The sequence below is a fragment of the Terrapene carolina genome, unplaced genomic scaffold, assembly GCF_002925995.2.
Source record: "Terrapene carolina triunguis isolate 2854851 unplaced genomic scaffold, T_m_triunguis-2.0 Scaffold96, whole genome shotgun sequence".
In the NCBI taxonomy this organism is placed as follows: domain Eukaryota; kingdom Metazoa; phylum Chordata; order Testudines; family Emydidae; genus Terrapene; species Terrapene triunguis.
In genome coordinates, this window is record NW_020664447.1 from 59,825,082 (window position 1) to 59,850,910 (window position 25,829).

At 47.9% G+C, this 25,829-nt stretch overlaps 1 protein-coding gene and 1 pseudogene across 1 annotated transcript; both read right to left on the bottom strand.

Annotated features, from left to right (window-relative positions):
• Window positions 1-14,798: 14,798 nt before the first annotated feature.
• SYNDIG1L (synapse differentiation inducing 1 like) lies at window positions 14,799-23,034 on the bottom strand. The gene is made up of 3 exons (XM_024192713.1): window positions 22,624-23,034; window positions 18,645-18,782; window positions 14,799-15,035 (listed from the first exon to the last, which is right to left on the bottom strand). The coding sequence occupies exons 1-3, from the start codon at window positions 23,032-23,034 to the stop codon at window positions 14,877-14,879; spliced, it is 708 nt and encodes a 235-aa protein (XP_024048481.1). The 3' UTR covers window positions 14,799-14,876.
• Window positions 23,035-23,726: 692 nt separating this feature from the next.
• On the bottom strand, window positions 23,727-24,199 carry LOC115271201 (annotated as a pseudogene).
• Between the last annotated feature and the right edge of the window lie 1,630 nt (window positions 24,200-25,829).

A 25,829-nucleotide genomic window follows, 5' to 3' on the forward strand; every position in this document is an offset into this window, starting at 1 on the left:
TGGGCTTCTTCCTACCTCAGCCTGTCCACAGGCCTTTTCCATAGCTCCTTCCTGAGCCCACTGGGTACCTGTATTTTTCTCAGGCTCTGAGGCCTCTCTTGGTTCACACTTCTTTCAGGGCTGGGGGTCAGGGCTTCCCCTGCAGTCACCCAACAAATCCCAAATGAAAATACAAACAAACTACTCTGCCCTCCTCAGACTTGAATTTTCATCCCTCTTAGATTTCCCCTGTGCCCTGTTCCTCACTTGAAAGCCTCCCAGGGTTTTCTCCTTGGAGGTCCAGATCCTGCCCTTTTAACAAGGCCAGAGCTTTCTGCACCACAGCACCTGCTCCATGTCTCTCCCTGCCTCTTGCCAGAGTTCTCTAGGCAGGGGAGAATCCCAAGGCCACCTCTTTCCCTAGGCTTCCTCTTCCCTCCAATGCCCTAAAGTCCATCCTGGCCCTGAATGTCTCTCACCTGCCCAGGAAAAAGCTTCAGTGTTCTTTCTCTCTATCATGCTGCCTTCCTTCTGCTCTAGGCTTCCTCTCTATATAGTAAGCACCCAGCTAGGACTTATCTTCCATTGGGCCTGGTCCACTCTCCGGGTGCAGCCAAGTGTCCTAATTGAGCTCTCCAGCGAACTTTTTCAGAGCCAGTGGGCGTATACTCCCCATTGCAAACACCTCCCTCTCTGAGACACAGTTCTTCAGTAGGAACAGGAGACAGCTAAATAAAACCAATGAGGGCATCAAATCTCTGTTTCTTTAGGAATCCCAAATGACCAAGAGTGTTCATGTGCTGCCTGCGAAGTAGTTCATGCCTACCCAGTCACTGACAGCGGAAAACAGTAGCAAACCAAGACTCCAGGTCACAGCTTCACCTCAGGGCTCAACAAGGCACCAGGGTTGCCAGGTGTCCGGTTTTCAGTACTGACCAGACCGTTAAAAGTCTGGTTGTCAGCACAGCAGGGCTAAGGCAGGCTCCCTTCCTACCATGGCTCCACATGGCTCCTGGAAGCAGCAGCATGTACCACCTCCGGCTCCTATATGTAAGGGCAGCCAGGGGGTTCTGCATGCTGCCTCCGCCCCACGCGCCAGCTCCACAGCTCCCAGTGGCCAGGAACCACAGCCAATGAGAGCTGCAGGGGCAGTGCCTGCGGACGGGGCAGCGTGCAGAGCCGCCTGACTGTGCCACCACGTAGGAGCCAGAGGGGGGACATGCTGCTGCTTCCAGGAGCTGCCTGAGGTAAGCGCCGCCCACAGCCTGCACCCTTGACCCCTGCCTGCAGTCCTGATCCCCCCACTGCTCTCCAACCCCCTCAATCCCAGCCCAGAGCACCCTCCTGCACCCCAAACCTCTCTCCTGGGTGCTCTAGGGGTATGTCTAACCTGCAATGAAAAACCACCGGCTGTCCCATGCCAGCTGACTCAGGTTTGCAGGGCTCAGACTGTGGACCTGTTGAATTGCAGTGTAGACTTAGGGGCTCTGGCTGGAGCCTAGACTCTAGGAACCTGCAAGGAGGGAGGGTCCCAGAGTTCAGACTGCAGCCCCAGCCTGAATGTCTACACTGAAATTAAACAGCCCCTTAGCCCAAGCCCCAGTCAGCTGGCACAGGCCAGCCCCAGTCTAATTGCAAGGTAGATATACCCTAGGTTAACTCACTTCAGCTGTGTTATTGAATCTGCTAACGGCTCTCAGGAGTGAGACTGAGGGGTCGCTGAAGATAGAATGGTCACCCTTGATTTTAAGGTGCCTTTTATAAATGGCTTGTAAAGAGTTAATAAATGATTAATAGGGTTTTTAAGCATGTCACCGTATATGTAAGAGCGGATTCTAAACACATCAGCTATAGTAGGGTCTAGCAACGTATTGACCCGTGTGACTCTATAACAATTTATTAACCACTGATTAACCCTTTATTAACTATTTACAAATGGAATTGCCATATAAAGTGTGACCAAAATTGTTATACATGCAGGAGTAAAGGAAAACAATAAAGGTACATATGTTGGTGGGGAAAAATCAGGAGATACTCTCTAGCAGGTGCTGGTGTATGTATCTGCTCTTCTCATTAGGGTTGGAGTTCAGTTTGCTGTTATTTATGCAGGGAGCTAAGGCTCCAGGCTGTTTAGGATGTGAATGGGGGGATGGAGAGCAGGATTCAGAGGTCGTTGTGCCTTTTAGTGGGGCTGCTATTCATGGGCTGGAGCATTAAGATTCCTCCTTTCTGTGCAATTTCCCTTCCTTTTATTATTTCCGACACACAGCAAATAAATAAAACTGAATTATGCCTCGAGTATCTTCTCCAGCCTGATTCCTTTTGGCAGGAGTGTCCCATGGAGTGTGGGGCAACGGGCACCTCCTTGTACACTAATTCTCCACTGCGGCGCAGTCTGTGACAGACATCAGCTTAGATTAGCGTTCAGCCCTCACCACTTCCCCGTCCTCGGCCCAGCCTCTGCAACAGTCCTCGGCAGGGAGGGCAGGGGCGAGGAGAAGGGAGATGAAGCTGAATGTGCTTTTGCTCTCCGTGTTCCCCGCGGGCTCCACGCTGGCTCAGGTGTGGGTTCTAAAGGGAAAGTAGTTCCACAACATAGCAAGCAGCCCCAGTCTTTACTTCTCCATGGGGCTGCAGGAAATAACTGCAGGTTCAGTGTTCCCGCCACAGGCCCGCTCTGCTCCAGAGAGGTCTCTGCAGCAAACGGGGATGTCCTGAGCACGCTGTGCAGAGCTGAGGAGGGGGCTACGAAATAGACGCTGGTCCCAGAAAGAGGAGACAGGAACAGCCAAACCATTTAATCAAGGCTAAGGAGTCTCGAGCTGGAGGCAAAGCTTCTCCATGCAGCTGGCTCTGTGGGAGTAGACAGCCCCCAGCAATCCCCAACAGCCTTCGCCCACTCTCTTTAAGTGCCCGGAGTGACACTGATGCTTCTGTCTCTTTTAGGGCTTTACCTTCTTTTCTCTAAGTTGGCAGAAGCCCCGATGGGACTTGCTGCAGCTCTGCGAGGTAGGGGTAACACGGACCCAGCACTGTGTTCAGAAACTGTTAGTCAAGCCCCCCTAGACCATGAGATTTTTGAACAATGATACGTCTTGGGGTCTGTTTATTCACTGTCCGGGTTCAGAGCCTTTCGAGTGCCCTCAGGTCACATTTCCAAGCTCTTCTCAACAACCGCAAGTGCTAGAAATCTACGTCTCAAAGGAAAGCTGAGATTTCCTCGCACATCTCTGATTCCTGGAGCTGGGGTGTTATGACAGACACTAAATATCTTGAGTTGCAGTAGCGTCACCAGAGTTGGCATCTGTAGACCTGATCCGCAAGCATCACAGCTGGCCCATTTGTCCTGGGGCAGGGCAGTTCCTGGCAGTGCTCCCAGGGCTCACCACCGCTCCTCCCTGCTTAGCTCCTCAACTCCTCCAGGCAGCAGACATTTTCTAAAGCCAAGGGGCATGGGAGCAGCTGCCTTGCTGGTTGCAGGTTCACTCTTAGCTGCTCGGGGCTGGCTTCCACCGCTGGAAGGGGCAGCTCCTGCCCTATGTGGTCTCTGAGGGGTAGACACTGGTGCCCTGGGGTTCCTCCTGCTGCTGCCTGAGCTAGCTGGACAGCTCTTCTCTGCCTGCTTGCATCACCCACTGGATACAGGTGCAGCCTATTACTCGCATGGTGAGAGGCTGGTGGGACTCTCCTGTGGGAGGTGTTGCTACATGGCCTCTTTCTGCCTTGCCCAATGGAGCTGGCTGAGCTCATGTCTGTTTGGGCAGCCCTAACCGTTGTGCTCTGGTGCATGCTGCTGCTGGAGATCTTTATACGGGGAGATCATGGCAGGTGTCACAAGGGAGAGGAGCAATAATGAGTATCCTGATTTTACAGCAGCTGATGCCTGAATGATGGCCCTTAATTGGCTTCTCTGTGAGTAAATCCCTTTCCTCCAGCCCCTAGAGAGATGGCACTGCCACAGGCGGAGCCTTCACAGTCTCTCCCAGCTGCAGGCAGTGGGTGAGGGGGGGAGGAACCGGAATGGAAGGGGGCAGGTGAGTATATTTCTGAGATCCTTTTTTTGCTACAGGAATAGAAAATTCACTCTGCCTCAGATAATTAGACAGTTCCTCTCTGGATTGCTGTGAAAGGAAAATATTGATTGTGCCATCAAGGGAGGAGAAAGCATCGTTCCTGTTCTATTTCTGAGTCACGCTTTCTGAAATGAGGACAGCATGTTTGCTGAGGGGCTGGAGTGACTCAGGGAAGGGTGAGCTAGCGTCTTTCAGCTCTAGGGCAGCGGTGCCAATCCAGCCACAGGTGATGCAGGGACTAATAGACAGAGTTTTTCACTTTTAGATGACAATTTCCCATCCATCAGGGGCCTGGATGATTTAGGGGGCTGGGAATGATGAATACCTTGCTTTTAGATAACACTTTCTCCAAGCACTTTACACGCCTGGGGCAGTGTTCGTGTTCCCATTATTGTCCATGACAACCCTGAGAGATGGAGTGGGTAAGACCAACATTGTGAAAAACAGCCACTGATTTTGAGTGCCCAACTTCAGACACCTTGAGACGGGGTTTTCAGAGGTGTTGAGCCCCCACAATCCAACTGAAGCCAACGGGAGCTGCTGGTGCTCAGTGCCTGTAAAAAATCAGGCCCCAGGTGTCTCACGCTGGGCACCCAAAATCAATCACCATGTCTGAACTTTTGATTGTTGGTAACTGACTTGCCCTAGACTGCACAGTAAGTCACTGTCCGTGCTGGGAATAAAACCCAGCTCCTGCCTCCCAGTCCCCTGCATTGATCACTAGACCACATGGATTCCCCTTGGTACAGAACCTGATAGGTCACCACTCTGAATATGGCCCAGGTCTGTAGTGATTCAAACTCCTAATCACTTGGCCACTGTTCAGTGGTTATGGGTAATGGGTGAGAGGGTCTAGTGGGCAGATGGCTTCATAGTTGTCATCGACTTGCCCCTTTGGTGGCTTTCAGCTGAGAGGACAAAGGATGAATGGACCTCTGGAGTCTGCACTCCTGCTCCCAGCTCTAGAAGAGGTCTCTGCAGGACAGAGCGGAGGCACATGAGCCAGCATGGTGTGGACAGGGAAGGACACACTGCTGCTGCCCCCAATGTCCCTGGTTTGGGGATAGAGATCTTCAGTTTCCAGGAATCCCATTCATAAACATTCATTTGGTAGAAGCCAGCTTATTCTGTCCTGAATATCCTGCACCAGCCCCTCTCCTTGTGCTCCCTGCTGCCTCCTCCCGATGCGCTTCAGAGAACGGGAAAGAGAACTGAAATAGATCAAGCGCAGAACCAGCCCCTGCACCCTTTGTAACTACTACAAAGCCCAGCATCCAGAGGCAGCTTCTGCTTCTCTCCATCTCAAATCATTCGCCAAGGGGGAAAGGAGCATGAAGAAAGGAAAAAAGGAAGCATGTGCTGACAGACTTGGCTCAGATGGGTCAGTAACTTAGATTTGTGTTGGACAAACCAGTGCATTTTCCTTTTATAATGTTCTGTTTCACTGCATCCTAATAGGCAGCAGGGTACAAAGCGTAGCCCGGCTCTGATAAAAGAGCGCTCCATCAGCCAGGCCCGTCTCAGGAGGGAAGCACTTCCTAAGATTAAAACCTGCCAGGATGAGTTTGACTTGAAATTACAAAGTGAGATGAAGGAAAATACAAGTGGGGAGACGGCACATTTTTCACTTTGAGCAAAAAGGACAAACAAAAGAAACTTCAACGCAGCTAGCAACAAGAAGCACCAGATTGATGGGCCCCAGGTTATGGGAGCAAGGAGCCGATGGAAGGTCTGAGCCCCAGGGAGACTTTCAGGCCCAACAAGGAGAATTGTCCTCTTAAATCTATGCACATTTTATAACTGCCCACCTGGCAGGTCTGAACTTCCTGAGGAGAGAACAGGCAGCTGGTCCTATTTCTGCCTAACAGCTGGCAAAAGCCAGGGATCGCTTTTTACTCCCAACCTCATGGATGTAGTGACAGCAGTGTCAGGTAAGGTACATCTGTCTAGGTTAGATACCCACGTCCCTTTCATCATCCTAGCTCTCTTCTTAGGCTTCTTCCCTGCCAGACTGCGCAGTGTGTGTGATCCTGGGGGGTTACATCCTTGGGCTGCTAATGTAGATAGCTTATTAATATGAGCTAGCAACCACAAGTGCTTCAGACATGTGATCTGTCTGATAGATCCCTGCCCCCAAAGAACTTCTAGTCTAACTCAATGACTTACCAACAAAGAGGGGAGGGGAAAAGGGATCTAAGATTTTGTAAAAGGCTTCAAAGACTCCTAACTGCCCCTTTTAGTGTTTCTTAATTTTAACCCTCATGTTCTCTCGCTTTCTGTTAGTCTTAGGGTATGTCTACACTACGGGATTAATCCGAATTTAGATAATTCGAATTTGGGAAACAGGTTGTATAAATTCGATTGTGCGCGGCCACACTAAGCACCTTAATTCGGTTTTTAACCACATTAATTCGGTGGTGTGCGGCCACACTACCCCATTAATTTAAACACAGTAATTCGGTGGTGTGCAGCCACACTAACCCTAATTCGAATTAACAAAATCGATTTAGGCGCTACTCCGCTCGTCGAGGTGGAGTACAGAAATCGATTTTAAGTGCCCTTTAATTCGAATTAACTGGCTCTGTAGTGTGGACGGGTGAAGGGTTAATTCGGATTAACGCAGCTAAATCCGAATTAAAGTCGTAGTGTAGACCAGGCCTTAGTTTATCTCTTGCCTACATTTTTAATGGGCTTTACTTTGTTTGGGTTAAACCTGGCCTGTTTCCATTGGCTTGTTGTTTACAGAGGTGTGAATGGTGTGAGTTCCCCTGCTACTGTTCTCTCTCATGTGTAGATGTCAGAGCTCAACGTCCAGCTTCGTAACCAGAGGACGGTCTCTGTACCCAGGGAGACTAGGTGGTGGAAAACGCCCTCCAGATGGAAGGTTGGGCACTCTTCCACCACAAGTTACTGTCTGCAATATTGCCCCCACAGTCACAGCATGGGGGGGGGGGGGAAATCAGGCCAAGCTGGGGCATAGTTGTGGCAACTCTGGATGAGTCAGCGAATAGCCTGCTGAGCCTGGTCTAGGATCTACACTCAAGTGGACAAAGAGGAAGGTGCAGCAATGGGCTCCTGAATTTACTTAGGGCTTGTCTTTTGGACTATGGAGGTGTGACTAGCGGAGCATACCAAAGTGCTGCGCTGTAACTCCCCTGCGTGGATGCTGTGGGCACGAGCTAAAAGGTTCCTAATGCACGGTAACATAGTCCTCGTCGGACAGGATTACATCCCTGCAATTCACACCCCCAAAGTCTGAACTGCAGGGCAGTGCAGACAGAGGCTGTGTGTGTTTGACTCTCTTTCCAAACTGATGCGTCCACTCTGTAAGGATGTAGTCTTCAGTTTCCTGGTGGTGCTGATTGTCCATGCATGGTGAAAGGCCAATGGGGCTCTTGTCCAAGAGAGCGTGAGCTGTCTTAGCAAAGGGGTGTCAGGAGATCAGCTGTGGTGTCAAAAGTGGGATTTCTCTCCTGAATATGAGCAGACCTATGAGTTGGCGCAGTGTAGGCAACTGTTGAGAAACTGGGATCCTAAATGGAAAAACCCAGCCAGTAAGAGAAAGATGATATGTGCTTCATGCTGCAGGAAATCCCCACTCACTGACCAGTGTACGCAGCAACATCTTGCTTTGCAGAACCAGGCTGTTGTCAGGAGCTGCCCTGGGATCAGGGTTACTCCACAGAAGTGGGATTTCCTGCAGCATGAAGCACAGGGAGGACTAGAATGCATAAGCATCATTGAAGAGAGGGTTTACTTGGTCAAAGTGCTGTAGTAACACTCGGTCTGGGTCAGAGAGGGGTTGTGATGTAGCCAATGATTTTAATTTATTGTTCATTTATTGTGTGGTTATGATTAACTAACATGTTATGTCACATATAATCATTGTATGTTAAATAGAGTTAAATTGTAGGATTACAGACGTATAAGATTGATTAGTAGTTAGAAGAGATAATTATGTATTAGGTAACTAAGTAAGTAGGGCTGAAACACAAGGTCTGTAGGCTGAGGCCTGCAAGATTTTAGCTTAGCTATTTTAGGCCTGGTAGATAAGCAATGCTGACATAAGTAAGTGACCAAAGAATTATAGGATTACAGGAAAAGATGTACTAATGGGTGATATTGCAAAAAATTAACAGTAAAAGTAAATTTTTGCTTACAAGATGCCCGGTAGTCACATTTTTCTAACATATGCTCTAACCACAGAGTGCACTATGTGTATAAATGCTAATGAGGTACAGTCAGAATTAGATTATAAAAAGGAGGGGTGGGGGAATTGAGCTCACTATGGGAAACTCCAGCAGGAACTATTTCTCTGCAGATGACCAATCCATGAGAGACCCATCAGACCCTAACACTATTGTTAAGGATGTGAGTATAACTATATTTGTAACTTTCACATAGGTCTGTATAGAATTTCTATATGCTTGGGTAATCATAACTTTAATTGTAACTTTAATAAAACTTGTAAAACAGTCTAGACCTTGAACTTGTGAATGTCTGTGTGGTCACTACCCTTGGTCTTTATGTGTTCCTAGAAACTCTAAATCTGAAGCAAGTAGCAGAGGTGACTTCCACTCTGTTAAGTTTGAAACTGTAGCTGCCAGAGCCAAACCCACGGTGGTATAAACCACATTACAAAATTCACTTTAAAAATAAAATAAAAGCCTACAGTGACTAACGGAGGCGGGGGGAGGAAGAAAGAGAGAGTTGATTCTCCTCCTAACAGTGTAGGTGGGATGGGAAGAGAAAGACTTGCTGTTCCCCTCTGAACCTGGGCCCAGAGCAGGCCACCACCAGCCCCCTTCTCAGTCCTCATTGGAGGTGGGGCAAAGAGCTCCTTATGGCTAGGCAGGGAGCAGAGGTGGAGGGGATGGGCAGTGAGGGGAGTCGAGGAAGGAGCAGAGGGGATGAAGGCAGGGTTGGCCAGTGACGATCCTTTTCTTTTAGAGCCTCAAGCAGAAATATAATTTTGAAGGATTTTGTAGTTTGTACAAACTCCTGGAGCTGCTTTTTAAGCAGCCTGTTGATTTCTTGGTTTTGTGTGTCCCTTCCCTTTGCTCCCGGGCATGCAGCAGACTGTGGAGTCTATAAGAAGTTATTCTGAGGCAGCCGCCATGCTGATTCTCTGGATTTCAATTTCCCCAAGTTTCCCTTTAGGCTACTTCTAACTAATATTCTCCTTTCTGTAACAACCCCCCAGGGGATGCTCTTGCACCACCCACCCCTTATGGTATCACCAGAGACCCCGCTTATGAGCAGAAAACACTTTCTAATTTTGTCGGCCCCTTTCAGATCAAGTTCTTCTCCTTATAGCTTAAATTAAAAAGCCAAAGAGCTGAGTTTCAATTGACTATGTTCTGTTACACAGGGTGTCACATATTCCCCAGTGAGCGCTAGTCATTAAAGAGCCTGTGCAAGTGAGTTTGGGCCCTCGCAGTTCTGGTGGAGCCCAGCCCGGTCTAATTTCTAGTTCAACGGATGGTAAGCTAAGTTCTGTGTTTGACACTCATCCCCATGACCGGCAATGCAGGGCGCAGGCTGAGGTGTCCCAGTGCATCACCCCAGGAGGTGCCACCAAGTACAGCTGACGAGCAGAAGGAACTTGGAGCCAGCCAATCTGTAGGGAGCTGAAGGGCTAAGCCAGAGGAAGCTTAGTGAGACTGAGCATGTGAGGAGATGCTCCCTGAACAAGCAGGAGCCTGAAGAGCAATTTCTGAGTGCAGGGAGGTGTGGAGCAGGGGCTCTTGATAGCAGGGCTGACATATCGCTCACAGCTCAGGGGAGTGGAGGGTGTGGAAAACCAGACTATTCCAGTCAGGCCCCACAGGCTAATCCATAGGCTCCTGAGGACAAACATTGAGTAGCATTTTTAAAATTCATAGATTCATAGATTCTAGGGCTGGAAGGGACCTCGAGAGGTCATCGAATCCAGTCCCCTGCCCTCATGGCAGGACCAAATACTGTCTAGACCATCCCTGATAGACATTTATCTAACCTACTCTTAAATATCTCCAGAGATGGCGATTCCACAACCTCCCTAGGCAATCTATTCCAGTGTTTAACCACCCTGACAGTTAGGAACTTTTTCCTAATGTCCAACCTAAACCTCCCTTGCTGCAGCTTAAGCCCATTGCTTCTTGTTCGATCTTTAGAGGCTAAGGTAAACAAGTTTTCTCCCTCCTCCTTTTAGATACCTGAAAACTGCTATCATGTCCCCTCTCAGTCTTCTCTTTTCCAAACTAAACAAACCCAATTCTTTCAGCCTTCCTTCATAGGTCATGTTCTCTAGACATTTAGTGATTCTTGTTGCTCTTCTCTGTACCCTCTCCAATTTCTCCACATCTTTCTTGAAATGCAGTGCCCAGAAATGGACACAATATTCCAGGTGAGGCCTAAACAGCGCAGAGTAGAGCAGAAGAATGACTTCTCGTGTCTTGCTTACAACACACCTGTTAATGCATCCCAGAATCACGTTTGCTTTTTTTACAACAGCATCACACTGTTGACTCATAAATGCACCTAAAATGCACCCAAGGGACTCAGGAAGCTGAGAACCAGTGATTTTTTTTTTTTAGCAAACAGAAATGATTTTTCATTGGGACTCTCATAAAATCCTAGAAGATGCAGGGCTGGAAGGCACCTCAAGGGGCTGAGAAAACATTGGCTCTTGTTCTCCACATTCTGCACCGAGGTACTCAGGGCAGACCTACTTGGGCTGAGACCTTCTCCCTTCCACACCTCCTCAGTGGCTGGTCACCCCGCCCCCCCCCCACAGGAGATATAGAAGAGGGTCCCTAGTGGACAGAGAACTCCACCTCCCTGGGGAGCCATTGCAGGGTCCAGCCAGCTGCTCTCTGAGCCTGGCTCTGCTGCTGCCCGCCCCATGCAGTGTCAGAGTGAGGTGTGTGAGTGGCAGCCCAGCAGGGGAGTGGAGGCATGGTGGTAAGGTAGGCCAGGGTGGCAGAGGGCTCCTATCATGGGGGAGGCTGCAGGACCCTGGCCCAGCGCCCCTCCCATTGGCCACAGACTGTCCCGTCTTCCCACCACATTACCCTTCCCAGAGACCTGGGAATTAGCCAATCCCAGTGGCCAGCCACCTGGAGTATAGCTGGTTTCCTAGTGTAAGTGGGGGGATGGTCCTATTATTGTGGGGAACTTTCCTGGCTTATGCACTAACCTGGTGAAATTGCTAGTGAGCGGATCTAAGTCCTCACTCCAACTCCCTTTATCCAGAGGCCTGCCTGACCTTGAGCGCCCCCCTTCCCTCACTCTCCCCAGCTGCTCACCACACTTGGCTCGCGTGTTACTCATGGCACAGCGAGCATCTGCTCCCCAGTGCTGGGCCTGCAGCTCTCCACTGCAGCTCAGCTCTGGCTCACAGTCGGCGTGGCTCCAGCTCCCGACTCTGGGCTGCTCTAGCTGCAGCTCCACTCTGCCTCCAGCTCAGCTCTGCCTTCTGGGCTGCTTCTCTGGGCCCTCTGGTTCTGGCTACTGCTGCTCTGCCTCCAGCTCAGCTCAGGTGTCTGCTCTCTCCTTAGCTCTGCCCTACTCTGGCTCAGGCAGCTCCAGCTCACAGGGCGGATGGGACCCTGGACTCCTAACGTGGTCATTGGCGTGCCTGCCCCCCACACACACGTTGAATCTCTCTATTGGCTCCCCATTTTCTACTGCATCAAATTCTACCTTCTTGTCCTCACCCTCTGATCAGCAGACACTTCCCCAGATTTTCATCCAGACACTGGCCCTCTGTGCTGCAACCACATTTAATTTGCAATACCATGTAGTCCCTGGGATCCTGGCTCCTGATGTCCTGGATCAGGCCACTGGTCAATCCTGTGCCCAGTATTTTAGCTCCTGCTGTAAGGGACGCATGGCAGTGTGGTCCCTGGGCCTGTCTATTTAGACAGTAAGCTCTTTGGGCCAGGAACTGTCTTGTACTATATGCTGGTACACAATGTAAGGTCCCAATCTCTGGTGATGCCTCTAGGCACCACTGCAGTACAAATAATGTAACACATCAGACCCTTAGACTATTGCTTCTATCTAGTGGACAGTAGCTGATGGGACCCTCCCACCCATGCTGCTGTTCACTTGTGCCTTGCTATGGCTAGGAGGGGGAGTCTGTATTACCTCCTTGGGGGCTAGTTGATGGGCTGAGATTTCATTACACTTCTTTTAGTTTGCACAGCTTCAGAAGTGATTATTGGCCATCAAATTCTCTTTTGAAATCCAGCCATGATTTCCGGCATGGTGACCCCATGGGGCACTGACTCCCCCAGGCTAACTAGATGCCCATTTCCCTCTCTTTGTTTCCCATTTACTTTCTTTCACTATGATTCAAGTGACCCCACTCCCTGAGTTATGAATCGGTCAAACTGGTAAGCTTTTACCGAATGGTAAAAAAGGAAACAAAAACCTTGGCACTGCTCTAACTTTCATCTCTTTTATTCAAGTCCTGCCAGGCCTTGAATCATTGTTGTTGGCTTCTCTGACTGTTTCCAGCCTCTCCAAGGGACCTGTTAGTAACTCCACAGAGGAGTTCACTGTTATTCAAAATCATTATATTTTTTCTCTCTCTTTTGAGCATCTTTACTTTTTAAACATCTACTGTGCACTGGGCAACCTGAACTCCATGGAGACTCCTAAATCTTTCCCCTAAGAAGCTACTATGAATTCAGAGGCTCTAAGTTTAGGTTCTTTTCCTCAAAGTGTATTTCTCTGCAGTGATCTAAGTTAACTGTAATCTCCCATTGTGTTGCCCAGCCACTGGCTGGATTACATCCTCCAGCCTCCCTTACAAGCATCCTGGGGTTTTCCTGATCTAAATAGCTTTGTGCCATTTGCACAGTGTGCCCCCATTCTGTCCACATCCAACTCATCGAGGATACATTCCCGTTTCCCGCTCTTTTATTAACTCTTTCATGTTATAAAACATAATGGGACCTTCAGAGAAGCTTCTGAACAGGTCTTGTCTCTTGTGTGTTTCCTTCTTTTATGGCTCAAGTACAATAGAAATCTCAGATATTAACATGCTGCTTTAGAATTAAATGTACATATGAACAATACACGGATCAAGGAACATGCTGAGTTTCTTACAGAATATGCTATAGTGTGCATGGAAACCCCAGGGAGGAGGGGTGAGTTGGGAGCCTGCCTACGCCCCATCAGGGTAAGGCGTGGGAAGGCAAGGGAAGAAGTGCAGGGCGGACTGGCCAAGGTGAGGAGGGTTTAAGATGTGGCGTCTGAGGCACAGAGTGGAGCTCAGGTTGAAGCAGAAAGTGTCTCTTTACAGTAAGCTCTTTGGGGCAAAGACCTTGCCTCCACATCCGTCTGTGAAGCACCTAGCATGTTATTGGCACTATACACATAAGCAATAGGCTGTAAGCAGGGCTAAGTGGTATTGGCATTTCCAATGTGAGTCCTGTCCAGCACAAAGCCTTGCACAGACACTTCTTCCCACCCTCCACCTGGGGTTTTGGCTCCATCGCTTGTCATTCAGTCTCCAACCCTGGAACATATATTTTCTCCTTCTCTGGCTTTTGTCCAGTAACAAACAGTATTTTTGGCTGGAGGTTATACACAAAGCTGAGTTAAGAGGTTTTTTTTGTTGACCTCCTTATTTGTCTGTGACCAGCATTAATGGGATCAGGCCAGTTCCGGCTGAGGGGGTTGTTATTTACCTGGAAGTAGACGCATTGGGGGCAGAACAGGATATTTTCTTCTGGGTGTTGCCCTAACTGGCAGTACCTGGAGTGTTTCATTGCTCACCTTTAGCTTTAGCAGTGAGGTACCTAGCCTAGGGTTCTATGGCCCTGACATCAGTGACCTCGGGTAAATCATGTCAGCTCTCAGTGCCTCCGTTTCACACACAGCCTTTGTCAGTTTTGGCTCCTGAGACTGTATGTTCTTTGGAGCCTGAGCTCTTACCATGTGTCTTTACAGAACCTAGCACAACAGTTGGGCCACTAGGTGCTACTGTAACGACGATAATACACAAGACTTGTGTGGTTTTTCCCAACCAGCTTCTACACATGAAATGATGAGACACAATTACCAACCCAAATGACCTTTCGTTGTTTTGTTTAGAATGGATTTATGAGTCCAGAGCTAGGTCTGAATCACCAAGGAATGAGCCATGGATTGGTAAATGAGACTAGGGTAAATAAAGCCTGGTGTCAGAGCTGTTAGCTGAGGTTTTACAGATTGAGTCCCAGAGCTCTCTCTTTATTTAGGGCTGCACTGTGTCCTCCTAGTTTGTGGCAATTAAAGCGACAGTTGCCAGCCTATGGCACTAAAACTGAAGTGTTTTCCCCACAACAGGAGCCTTGACCACTCTCTCTCTCAATCAGCCTGTGAGCCACTGCCCTCTCTTCCCCATGTGCCTCAAAATCAGACCAGGGCTGATACACTAGGTGGTGGGATTCACAGTGCAGGACTAGAACATGAACATGTTGTTTTTAATACTATAAGTGGCTGCACCAGGCCCTGCAGATGAACTAAAAATCTCTCTTCCACATTCTTCCTTAAGCGAAACATGCTCCTCCCAGCCTCAGAATCCAGGACTTTCAGCCTGTGCTGAGTTCTTTACTAGCAGGACATTGTTAGCCAGTTGTCCAAGGTGTAAAGGAGAATGGAGTCTATTGTTCATGTAAAAGGGAAAGACCCTGTACAGCGCATCCAAGCCTGGATCCCTCCACTCATGGAGCTGCTCAGCGGCCCTTGCAAGCGTTGCGTTATGTCCTATACTCCATACAAAAGCGTGAATCCCCCTAGCATTGGCCTTTGGGTGCAGAGTGCTGAGCTTTGGTGTGAAGGTCTCTGCTATACATGGCCACTTTTGGATAGATAAGCAATCAGTGCTACAATCACACCAACATAGACCCCTGTGCCGATGGTGATGGAGAGCGCAGCAAGGAAGAGGGCCCGCCGGGAGGCCGAACTTGCCATGTGGAAGTCCCCCTTGGAGACAGCCTTACTGGTCTGGAAAGAGAAGACAATGTGTAAGTGACTATTAACACCATCTAACCCCTCTGGGGAAGAGGAATGACTGTTCACTTACTCCAGGGAACAGCACTGACTCCCAACCTTTATCCTCCCCTTCCCTTCTGTGCAACTTTACTTTGACACGGCTTTCCTTTAAAAGGTAGGTTTGAGGGGTTAAGAAGTTTGAAGTACATGTGTGCATCTGATATTCTTAAACTCCACTCTCATGGTACAGGGATAATTGCACCAGCTCTTCCCAGCACAGTACACCTCTACCCCGATATAACACTGTCCTCGGGAGCCAAAAAATCTTACTGCGTTATAGGTGAAACCACGTTATATCGAACTTGCAGCCCCGCCCCCCCGGAGTGCTGCTTTACCACGTTATATCTGAATTTGCGTTATAACAGGGTAGAGGTGTATTTCTTGGTGAGTAGCTACAGATATCCATACATTTGTAGATGGATCAGTCTTTGAACTGGTTGTGTTTGGACTTTTGAATATGTCACTTCGTGCACTTGTGGTCTTGAAATGTAAGTGCAATGGAATTTCATGATGTCATGCCAGAAGGATTGTACATGCAGAGATACTAGCTATATTGTACTAATAGTCTTCAGTATGTTGGCTAATCAGGAATATGTAAATTATTTCTGGTTACATTGTATTTAAAAAGGGATAAAGAAGAATACTGAAACAGTATAACGTCATTGCATATATTGGTGGGTCACCCTCCTCTGGTGTTCAGTTCTGGCCACATCATTTCAAAAAGGATATGGCAGTTATAGAAAGAGTTTGAAGGGGAGCAATGAAAATGATCAGAGGCCTAGAAATACTTTCATGTGGTAGAGGTTAAAGGGGTCTTTCCAGGCCTCTGATCATTTCCATAAAACGAAAATATTCACAATATAGTGAATAGGATAAAGGGTGTAAATGGTGCACTGCCCTTTACACTGTCTCATAATCCCAGAGCACAGGGACATTTACTGAAATTAAAAGGCAACACATTTAAAAGTGATAAAAGGAAATACAGTTTTTCCCACAATGCATAAATAACCTGTGGAACTCACTGCCACATGATATTAGGACATAGTGGAGTCAACATGTATATGAACAACAAGAATAGTGTAGATACATTAGCTAGGATAAACCAATCATTGACTGATAAGAGTGAAGAAGAATATTCGCCCAGAGGCAGATTATTCCATAATTGATTGTTATGGGAATTTATACCTTGGCATCTGGTTCTGGGGACAAGCAGGGAAAAGGCAGCAGACAGCCTGGACCATGGATCTGTCAGTACCTGTATTCCTAGTCATTTTTTAATTGCTGTTACCTTTTCCTGTTTCTCCTATTGCACCTCATCTTTAAGATGAAGTGCCCTGTACTGAATGCAGGATTCAAGGTGAGGACGCACACCACTCTATGCTATGGCATTGTTACATTCCTCTCTATTCCCCTTTCAATATCCAGGCATCTCATTTGCTCTCTGGGCCACCACTGCACAGATTCAGGGTTGCTTACAGTGACACACCGCACTGCTTCCTGAGCGGCTAATTCAGTGGCCAACAAGATTGAAGTGCTCCTTGCAGTGGGCATCAGCTTGCACTTGTCTGTACCAACTCATCTGCCATCATGTTACCCAGTTTCCTGGTTGTGTTACATTCTTCAAGAGTTCCTCTCAGCCCTCCTCACCTAAATGATTTTGTGTCATCAGCAAACGTTGACGCCTCTTTATTCAACCCCAACATCTAAATCATTAATAAAATATCTAACATAACTAGTCTGAGAACTGTTCCCTAGGGGAACCCATTATTAATCTCCTTCTTGGTTGAGGATTGACAATTATTTAGCCTTGTCCTTTAACTTTTTACCTTCTAACCAGTGTATAATAACCTATAACAGAACTGTACCCACCTTGCCCAGGGTTACCACCTTTCCTTTGTAGCCTATTGTTTGGGACTTTATCAAAAGCCTTTGAAGGTCTAAATAGACCCATCTGTCATCTTTTATCCACTACTTGTTCATTCTTAGTTAAAACCTACAAGCTGATTCCCCACTGCATTGTTCTAGTTTTACACTGGCATAACGTCATTGATTTCAATGGAAACCCACTGGGCATAAAACTGGAGTGATACAGTGGTGGAGAGAGATGTTAGACTGCAAGTTCTTCAGGATGGGCGCTTTTAACTTCCTTTAAACACTGTGCGTGTTCTCAGTTGTTAAACAAACACAGAGACAGTCCCTGCCCTGAAGAACTAACAAACAATGCGAGTAATAACCAAGCACCATGTACAGCAATTACATTAGATAAACAAACAACAAGAGCTCCTCTTCAAAGAACTCCAGCAGATTAAAGACCCCATTTTGCCTCACAGATGCTGTGCTAGGTTGTTCCTTTCATATTATTCTCAGCTAGGTGCATTATAACTTATCTTTTATTATTATTTCTACTGTCTCCATTCTTAAGACTGAGAAAAACGTTGATCTTGGTATCATCCAGTATAAATCTGGCGCAACTCCGAGTGAATTATTCTGGATCTACATCTGTGTAACTGAGAACAGAATCTGGCCCATGCCCTGACTAGAGCAGCAGCCAGTATGAGCTAACACAGGCCAAGGCCCAGATTCTCTCCTTATTTGTGCCAGGCTTTACACAGCCGAGTTACACTTGACTTACACACAAGTGTGAGGAGAATCAAGCCCCTTGTGTGATCTGGGAAAATTACAATGGACTCATGTTTTAATCGGGAGAGCTGTCAATCCTTCCCCAGCTTTAAGCAGGAGAGTAATATTGACTCAAGGTTTAACCAGCAGGTTGGCAAAGGGAGGTGTTATGATCCCTATTTTATAGAGGGGGAATTGGCTTTATTTGACAACATCAGAGGCCATTACTACAGACATAATGAATGGAGGGACCCCTGTAATAAGAAACAGAGGCCAGAGCCTCTGCTCTGCCCAGTCTCCAAGGCAGCTGGATTCTCAAGCAGGTCCATTGCTGGATCTGGAACAGTTTGGAGTAGCCTGAGGGCAGCTCCAAGCTACACCAGATGGTAAAAGTCACCCAGGAGACCATCCACCCTCCGGGGATTGTTGAAGCACAGAAATTGGAGCAGGGCAATGTAGGAACTGACTATAGCAGCTCCACCCCAGCCAAAGACTCACCCATGCTGGAGAAATTCTCATTTGGCAAGTTATGGTCAGTTTCGGGTCCCTTTGCACCACCAGAATGGCACAAAGGGTGGGACTCTGGTCCATAGTATCTAGTCTCTGCACTGAAGGGCAAGTCCTCTAGTTCCCCCACATGATCATGGAGAGCCCTGGCTGCAGTGGAACCATGTAATTCTGCTGTGGGGCGTGGATGAAGGGTGCCCAGAGCACTACACGCCCTGGAGCATGACTTGCTGTGCCCCAGCACACAGAGCTGGGTCAGTGAGGGTTGGAAACAGGACCAATGGAGTGACAGAGATGTGTGTCTCACTGACTGGAATGGTGCCAGGCCCCTGACTCAAGGGGTTCTTCTGGCTTGCAGGGTCCCTGCATTAGAGCCATTACCTAACCCAGCATGTGCAGCACAGAAAAGGAGACATCAGCAAATAGATTCCTCACCCTATGGGAGAAGTAGAAGGCAGCGATTCCCAGGGGCCAGAAGCAGCAGAGCATTGAAAAAATGGCCAGGCCCAGGTGGTCTCGTGGGGGGAGCATCAGGAAATGATCCTCACTCTCGCTGTCACTCGAGGAGTCACTCTGGAAAACAAATGAGTTCAGTGCTGCTGAGCAGCGCAGAGCCGTCAGGCCTGGAGAGTGCCCAGGCAGAGCAAGCCTGGGAAGAGCGGTGCAAGCGCACCCCATTCACCCCTCAGTGGGACAGGCTGGCATGTCTGACACTTACATGACCCTGAAACATGTCATGAGGCCAGCCTGTCAAAACCGGGCGCGGGGGAGGTGGGAGACTGCAAACACTGACACAGGGGCGTCCTCCCCTCCTCCCACCAGTCTGATGCTGGCCAGCACTGGAGGGATCTGCCACAGGGATAAAAAAGGGGTGCAGTCACTATGGCCCGTCCAGACCTGCTGTGTGGGGGCAAGTGTGATGGGAACGGGGCTGAGATGCAGGATCTCATGGCCTGCAGACCACCACACAGCCGCTGGTGGAAAAAACTTTTGGTCACTACCAACCTCTGGCAACTCGGAGCTCTTGACACAAAATGTTCTGTGTCCTATTACTAAGGGCTTTCCCTGAATCAGAACTGCCCCTGTCAGTCTGCCCACCGATGGTATTTCTAGGGCACTTATCACTTTGTATCTATGCAGCGCTTCCCACCCCCATCACTCTCTGTATTTCAGTCTCACCTCCTTTTCTTTCCCATCCCTTTCATATATTCTCTAACTCTTCTGACCCAAACCTTCAGAGAGTGAGTTTCTAAAACACCGCATCCTCTCAAGCTGCTTTGAGGAGAAAGAAATGTAATGAGAAAATTTGGGGATTGAAATGGATTCTGATTTCCTTCCCAGGTTGAGTCTTCAGCAAACTTGGTGGAGATTTGGGATTTCCCTGGAAATTATTCTTATACCTAAACATCTTGAGCTTTGGCATAATGGGCTGTGTGCTGGCTTTGGAGAAGTGCCTCATTCTCATTAGGACTAAGTGGACCAGTCCCCTGCCAGACGGGGTTTGAGAGTAAGGGAAAGGGCTTGAATTTGACCCTACCCTAATCTCATGAGGACCCCTGTTCCTCTTTTCAATGTGTGTGCCACTCAGAGTGTCTAGTACTTTTCTCCCTGTCTTGGGCACCCTTTGGCCCACGTTCAGTTTGGAGGGGGCACGTTTTAGTGGTGTAAACCCATGGAAATGGGCAAGTGCCTGTTTCAGTCTGGAAGAGGCATATCGCCATGGTCCAAAGAAATGGATTTGGAGATAAACAGCAGATGCCAACAATAGCAGGGCTAATGGAATCCACTCCAATAGAGTCCTGCCTTTGTTAATCTTGTGTATTGTTCTTGACTTCTATACTTCATGGAAAATCCTGAGTGAACACAGGACACATCAATATAAATAGCCATAGCACAGATTCGCCAGTCAATATTTTATTGCAAGACTCATGATATATTTATATTTTAAGCGTCTCATGATGGTTAGTATCAAACTTGTGGAACTATCCAGAAGTTGGTATCAAACTATGACTGAGTTGCTTCAGATTTTATGACAAATTACTACATGGGCTCTGGTAGGGTCCAATCAACCCAGGTTTACTCCAAGTGTCTGTCCCCTTGAGGGCTGGGGCGTGGGAGACAAAGCCCACTGGCTACCCTGGTCGTACTCTGACCTTAAGACCTTAGGCAAGACCAGACAGGACAACAAACTCCATCTCCCAGGTCCTAAAGGAAAAGATGCATTAGTCACAGGCAACGAAGTGAACATTAGAGTCCCACACCAGGCCCTTCTGCCCCCAGGGAGGCTTTGGCCTCTGACAATCTCTGAATATTCCCTGGACTCAGCCAGGCCTTCCTTCAGGCACTCTCTGGACAGGCCCCAGCCCCAGCCAGCCCTTCTTTCAAGGAGCTAGCACAAGAGGTCTATCCCCTCTCCTGGTCAGCCACTACTGTGCTGGACTTTCGTCCTTTTAATTCCTCCCTCTATTCTTGACACCTACAACGGGTATAGCAGGGTGGGGCTGATTAAGTCTATAGGCTCTTATTAACCCCTTATTGGTCTGTGTGGGGTCTATATACCCTCTCACCTGCCCTTATTCAGAATGGCCACCATTTCCCATTATTTTCTGTAATGCCACAGCCATAGTCAAGATGGCCACCACTGCCTTGCATTGGAAAGTGAGGTTGCTCCCAATGAAGATGGCCACCATCTCCCATTGTTCTCAACTGAGCTGAAGTCAGGCTGATACCAGGAAAGTTGGCCACCTCCTCGGCTCTGGGGTTAGGAAACTGGACCAGAAATTGTGAAGAGACGGGGAAATGTTGGGTACAGAGAGAGAGAGAAGAGACAGGAAGCTGGAGGGTGCATGGAGGCATAGGAGATTACTGGGAAAGATGAGGAGCAGGAAGGGAAACTGAGGGAGTTCTAGGGAATGTAGGGTACAGGAGGGAGACTGAGGGAAACGTGGGGGCAGAGTCAGAGGCTAAGGAGTGCCAGGAAGGTGATTGAGGAGGTGCAGGGTAATACAGAGAGCATGAGAGAGATTGAGTATGCAGAGGAATGTGGGTAGCAGAGTGGGAGAATTGAATGATAAGAGACTATCAAAGGACTGGGAGGGAAAATATGGAGCATGGCATGGATCAACAACAGGAAACTAGGGGGAGCATGTAGGGAGAATGTGTGGGAGGCAGGAGATTGGGTGTGGCACAGAGGGTGTCAAGAGGGGACTGGGAGGATGGTGACAAGACAAGATTGCTATAGGGGAGGGGGATGGAGAGGGATAGAATGACAGCTTCCTCACCCCATGGGTAAATGAGGTCCCCTCTGAGCAGCCAATCAAGATACTCAAGTGCCTTGTGACAGAGCAGCATGTACGCCACATGTGGCTGCCACACAAAGTGTGACATCATTATTCATCTATACTTAGCCATTGCGTTAAAAAAGGGCTATTTCAAAGGACCCACCCCCTGAGATGGCTCATTCTCTTGGCTGAATTTCTGGCCAATTCACGGTGCCCCAGATTACTTTCCAACCCTAAAAATATAACAACACCTTCAGTACAGTGCTGCTGTTGTGCAGCTATCTAGCTGACAGAAATAGTAACATTGGCTCTGTAATAAGCCAGCGCTGGAGAGGAGAGGGGTGGGTGGGAAAGGACAAATGAGCTTTTTACAGTGTAAGAGAAACTCACAATACTAGGATAACATTTCAACCAAGGGTGACAGGTTTCAGAGTGGTAGCCGTGTTAGTCTGTATCAGCAAAAAGAAAGAGGAGTACTTGTGGCACCTTAGAGACTAACAAGCATAAGCTTTCGTGGGCTAAAACCCACTTCATCAGAAGCATACAGTGGGAAGATATATAAACACAGAGAACATGAAAATATGGGTGTTGTCATACCAACTCTAACGAGACTAATCAGTTAAGGTGGGCTTAAGGAGGAGAAAAAAAAAAAACTTTTGTAGTGATAATCAGGGTGGCCCATTTCAAACAGTTGACAAGAAGGTGTGAGTAACAGTAGGGGAAAAATTAGCATGGGGAAATAGCCCACGAAAACTTATGCCCAAATAAACTTGTTAGTCTCTAAGGTGCCACAAGTACTCCTTGTTCTTTTATTTCAACCAATGGGACTGCAATATGCAAATGAAATGAGATCACATTATAATAATTGATTAAGTCCTCCTGGATGCTTTAATCTCAGCTCCACTTTGATTTCAGAGTCAGATTAAATTTGCAAAGTATCCCACCAAAAATAACCCCGTTGGACACCAACAGAAGCAGCTGGAACACTCTGTGGTGATGCCGAGTTCAGACACAGAAGGGGATGGTAGAAATTTAACACCTTCAGTACCATTTGTGCACCATCTACCCCCAAGGACAGTCGGACATATTCACCGGGGAGCAGCTTGTTGCTGTTTCTCCTAGAAGTAGCTCACCTCATACTCCTGGAATTCCTCCTCCTCCACCTCATAGGACACTGTTTGGATTCTGATGTCACTCTCCATCTGGCATGGCCCTTGTTTTTCTCGCCCATCTGCAGCCTCAGAGGGGGCCTCTTTGTTTTCCATGAAGGTCGTCTCGCAGCTCTCCCCTTTGTTGTCCTTGGCCTTGAGACTTGTCTCATCCTTCACCAGGATGAAGTTGGGACCATACAATGCTTCAACGGCCAGCTGCAGAGAACTGGCATCCAGCAGCTGGTGAGTCCTGGCACTGCCAGTGTTTTGAAAGATGTAAAGTTTCCCCTGGCAGCAATGACTAGGGTGATGCTGATGGTAGGAGTAGCTACCGTGAAGATGCTTGCTGCTCTTGGCCAGCAGTGGGTTCTGAAGCTCACTCAAACTTTCCATTCTGCTAAAAATGGCCTGGAGAAGCTAACAGGAGGGTAACCCTGAGGAATAAAAGAGAGTAGTAGGAGTGAGTGTATAATATCAACAAGGCGAGGCTGCAGATTCAGGGGTACCATTCATAGTAACATCTACTGGGCACAGCAGAGATGACTGCAGGACACTGGCCAGTGCAAAATGGCACTATCTGGCTGCACTAGGGAGAACAGGAATCTAGGAACCCTATTCCATGGCTTGAACACTGTCTCAGATAATTGAGGAGCTGTTCATCTGTCCCAAGCTGACAGTAAGCTAAGCATGTGATGAGATGATCTGATAACATCAGGCTGGAATGAGTGGAGGATTTGCTGTATCTACAATGCACATTGAGAAGGGACCATACAGTCAGATAGGAATGCCTGTTGCATCCTTTCTGGTGGCTCATAATTTATATTGCTGTAGAGGATACCAGATGGCATTGCAGTAGATGCACAGCTGGCATCCACTTGAGGGGCCTTTCTGACGTCCGAAACTAGCAGGACACACAGTAAATTACAGCCCTTCATGCATTACAGTTTCAGCAGCTAATGGTTTCTAAACATACTCAAGCTTTCATAGCGCTTTTTAATGCCTGGGCTCGGGCTGGTGAGGGAGTGAGTATAAATTCAGGGAAGATGGAAGGTTGCTGTGAGGATATTTTAATTACTGTTACCGTCTTAGTGTTCTCTTGGGGGTCTGCCTCTCCATACACTATACAAAGCACAACTGCGCATTTTGGGGGCCTTGTTGACCTGGATGTGCTCAATTACCAGAGAATCCACATCAAGACCCTTGAGTTCAGCATTACTCTCAGCATTTTTGAGCATGTGCAGTAGGAACTCTGCACTCTTTTTAGGCCAACACCCCTGTGTCCAGCCCCACTGCTTGGCCTGAGCGCATTTGCCAACTCCACCATTGTAACGACGGAAGGGAACACACTGCTTTTTTAGGGTCACATCCTTTAAGTATTTAGTGGCTTTCCGGATATGCATGCCCTTGATAGCTTGAGCTGTCTCACGAGTGTTCTTGAAGTGGACTCAAAAGTTAGAACCCCTTGACTTGCATGATTTGGTGGGGTTCTCTGGATCAAGTGAGTAGCGGACCATTTTCAGAGCTTAACTCAGGGGCCGCCCGCACCGGGGAAGAGCACATGCACATGCTCAAAAAGGGTCTTGATGTGGATTCTCTGGTAATTGAGCACATCCAGGTCAACAAGGCCCCCAAATGCGCAGGCGTACCTACAGAGCTCATGGTCGTATCAACCCCTACATGAGCTCCCCCTGTCATATTGAGATGATCCTCACTGAGAAGGAGCAGATTGTTCCAAAGCCAGAAGAGGAAGTTGCTCAGAAGAAAAAGATCTCTCAAAAGAAGCTGAAGAAGCAAAAACTTATGGCTCGGGAGTAAATCTGACATATACAAAGCACAGTAAGGGAGAGAGGGATTGAGAGGCTGAGGCCTGGTCTACACCCACAGCTGCATTTACCTATCTATTGAAGGTCCTTATATGGCCCCATCACTGTAGTACTTGAGCACCTCACAATCTTTCATGTATTTGTCCTCCCAATACCGCTGTGTGGTGGGGAAGTGCTATTGTCCCCATTATACAGATGGGGAACTGAGGCACAGAGAAAAAAGGGTATGGCTACACTTTGAGCTGGGGCGTGATTCCCATCTCATGGAAACACTTACACTAGCTGCCATTGAGCTAGCCTGTTATGAACAGAATGCAGCTGTGGCTACCCCGAGTCCCTGCCTAGGATCTCGGAGCGGTACGTACTCGGTGGCTAGCCTGTCTCACAGCCATGGCTATATTCTATTCTTAGCTGCTGGCTCAATGAGAGCTAGCACAAGTATGTCTCCTCGAGCCATGAATCACACCCCCAGCTTCAAGTGTAGACCTACCCAGCCTAGGGGTATGTCTCCATTAGACACGCTACTATGGTTCAGCTGCACCACTGCAGTGTAGACACTCACTACAGCAGTGGAAGGGGTTCCTCCATTCATGTAGTAAAACCACCTCTCAGAGGCGGTAGTTAGACTGATAAAAGAATTCTTCCATTGACCTAGCAGTGTCTACACCGGGGCTTAGGTCAGCTTAATTATACGACACAGGGTGTGACATTTTTCATGGCCCTGAGAGATGTAGTTAAACTGACCTAACTTTGTAGTGTAGGACAGCCCTACGTGACTTGCCTAGGGACACGCAGGATGTTTGTGACAGCAGAAATTGAACCCGGGTCTCCTACAGCCCCGAATAGCCTCCTAACTACTGCACCATCTTTCCTTTCTAAACCCATTTTTCTAAACTAGCGCAACATCACAGCTTTAATGAAACCAGCAGCACCCCGGGCATAGAAAAGCCCTACCACTGAGCTCAGTTCCGGAGACTCTAACTTGAGCTGGCTGACATTTTTTTGCACAAAACAATTTCCCATCAGAAAATGTGATTGTCAAAATCAAAATTTGCCATGGGAAGATGTTGATTTTGACAAAATTGTTTGACTTTCCATCAGCAAAATATAAACGAAACAAACATTTGGTTTTGAACAGACATTTCTTAAATGACATGAAAAGTATCTTTTATTTTAAAATGTCAATTCAAATCAAACTGTATTTTGGGAACGATGAATCATTTCGTTTTAATTAACAATGTAGACATCGCTCGTTTTAACATTTCCAAATCAAAATATTTTGGAACCCTTTGTTCTGTGAAAACGGCTGATATTTTGACTTTTCCTCCTGATTTGGCATGAAAACAAATGTTAGAATATCAGACT

Excerpts from the sequence above, each read along its gene's own strand:
- SYNDIG1L (XM_024192713.1), bottom strand. The coding sequence starts at position 23,034 with ATGGAAAGTTTGAGTGAGCTTCAGAACCCACTGCTGGCCAAGAGCAGC. Across the intron at positions 18,783-22,623 it reads AGGAATTCCAGGAGTATGAG|AGTGACTCCTCGAGTGACAG; the intron begins GTGAGCTACTTC and ends TTTGTTTTCCAG. Across the intron at positions 15,036-18,644 it reads CCTTCTACTTCTCCCATAGG|ACCAGTAAGGCTGTCTCCAA; the intron begins GTGAGGAATCTA and ends TTCTCTTTCCAG.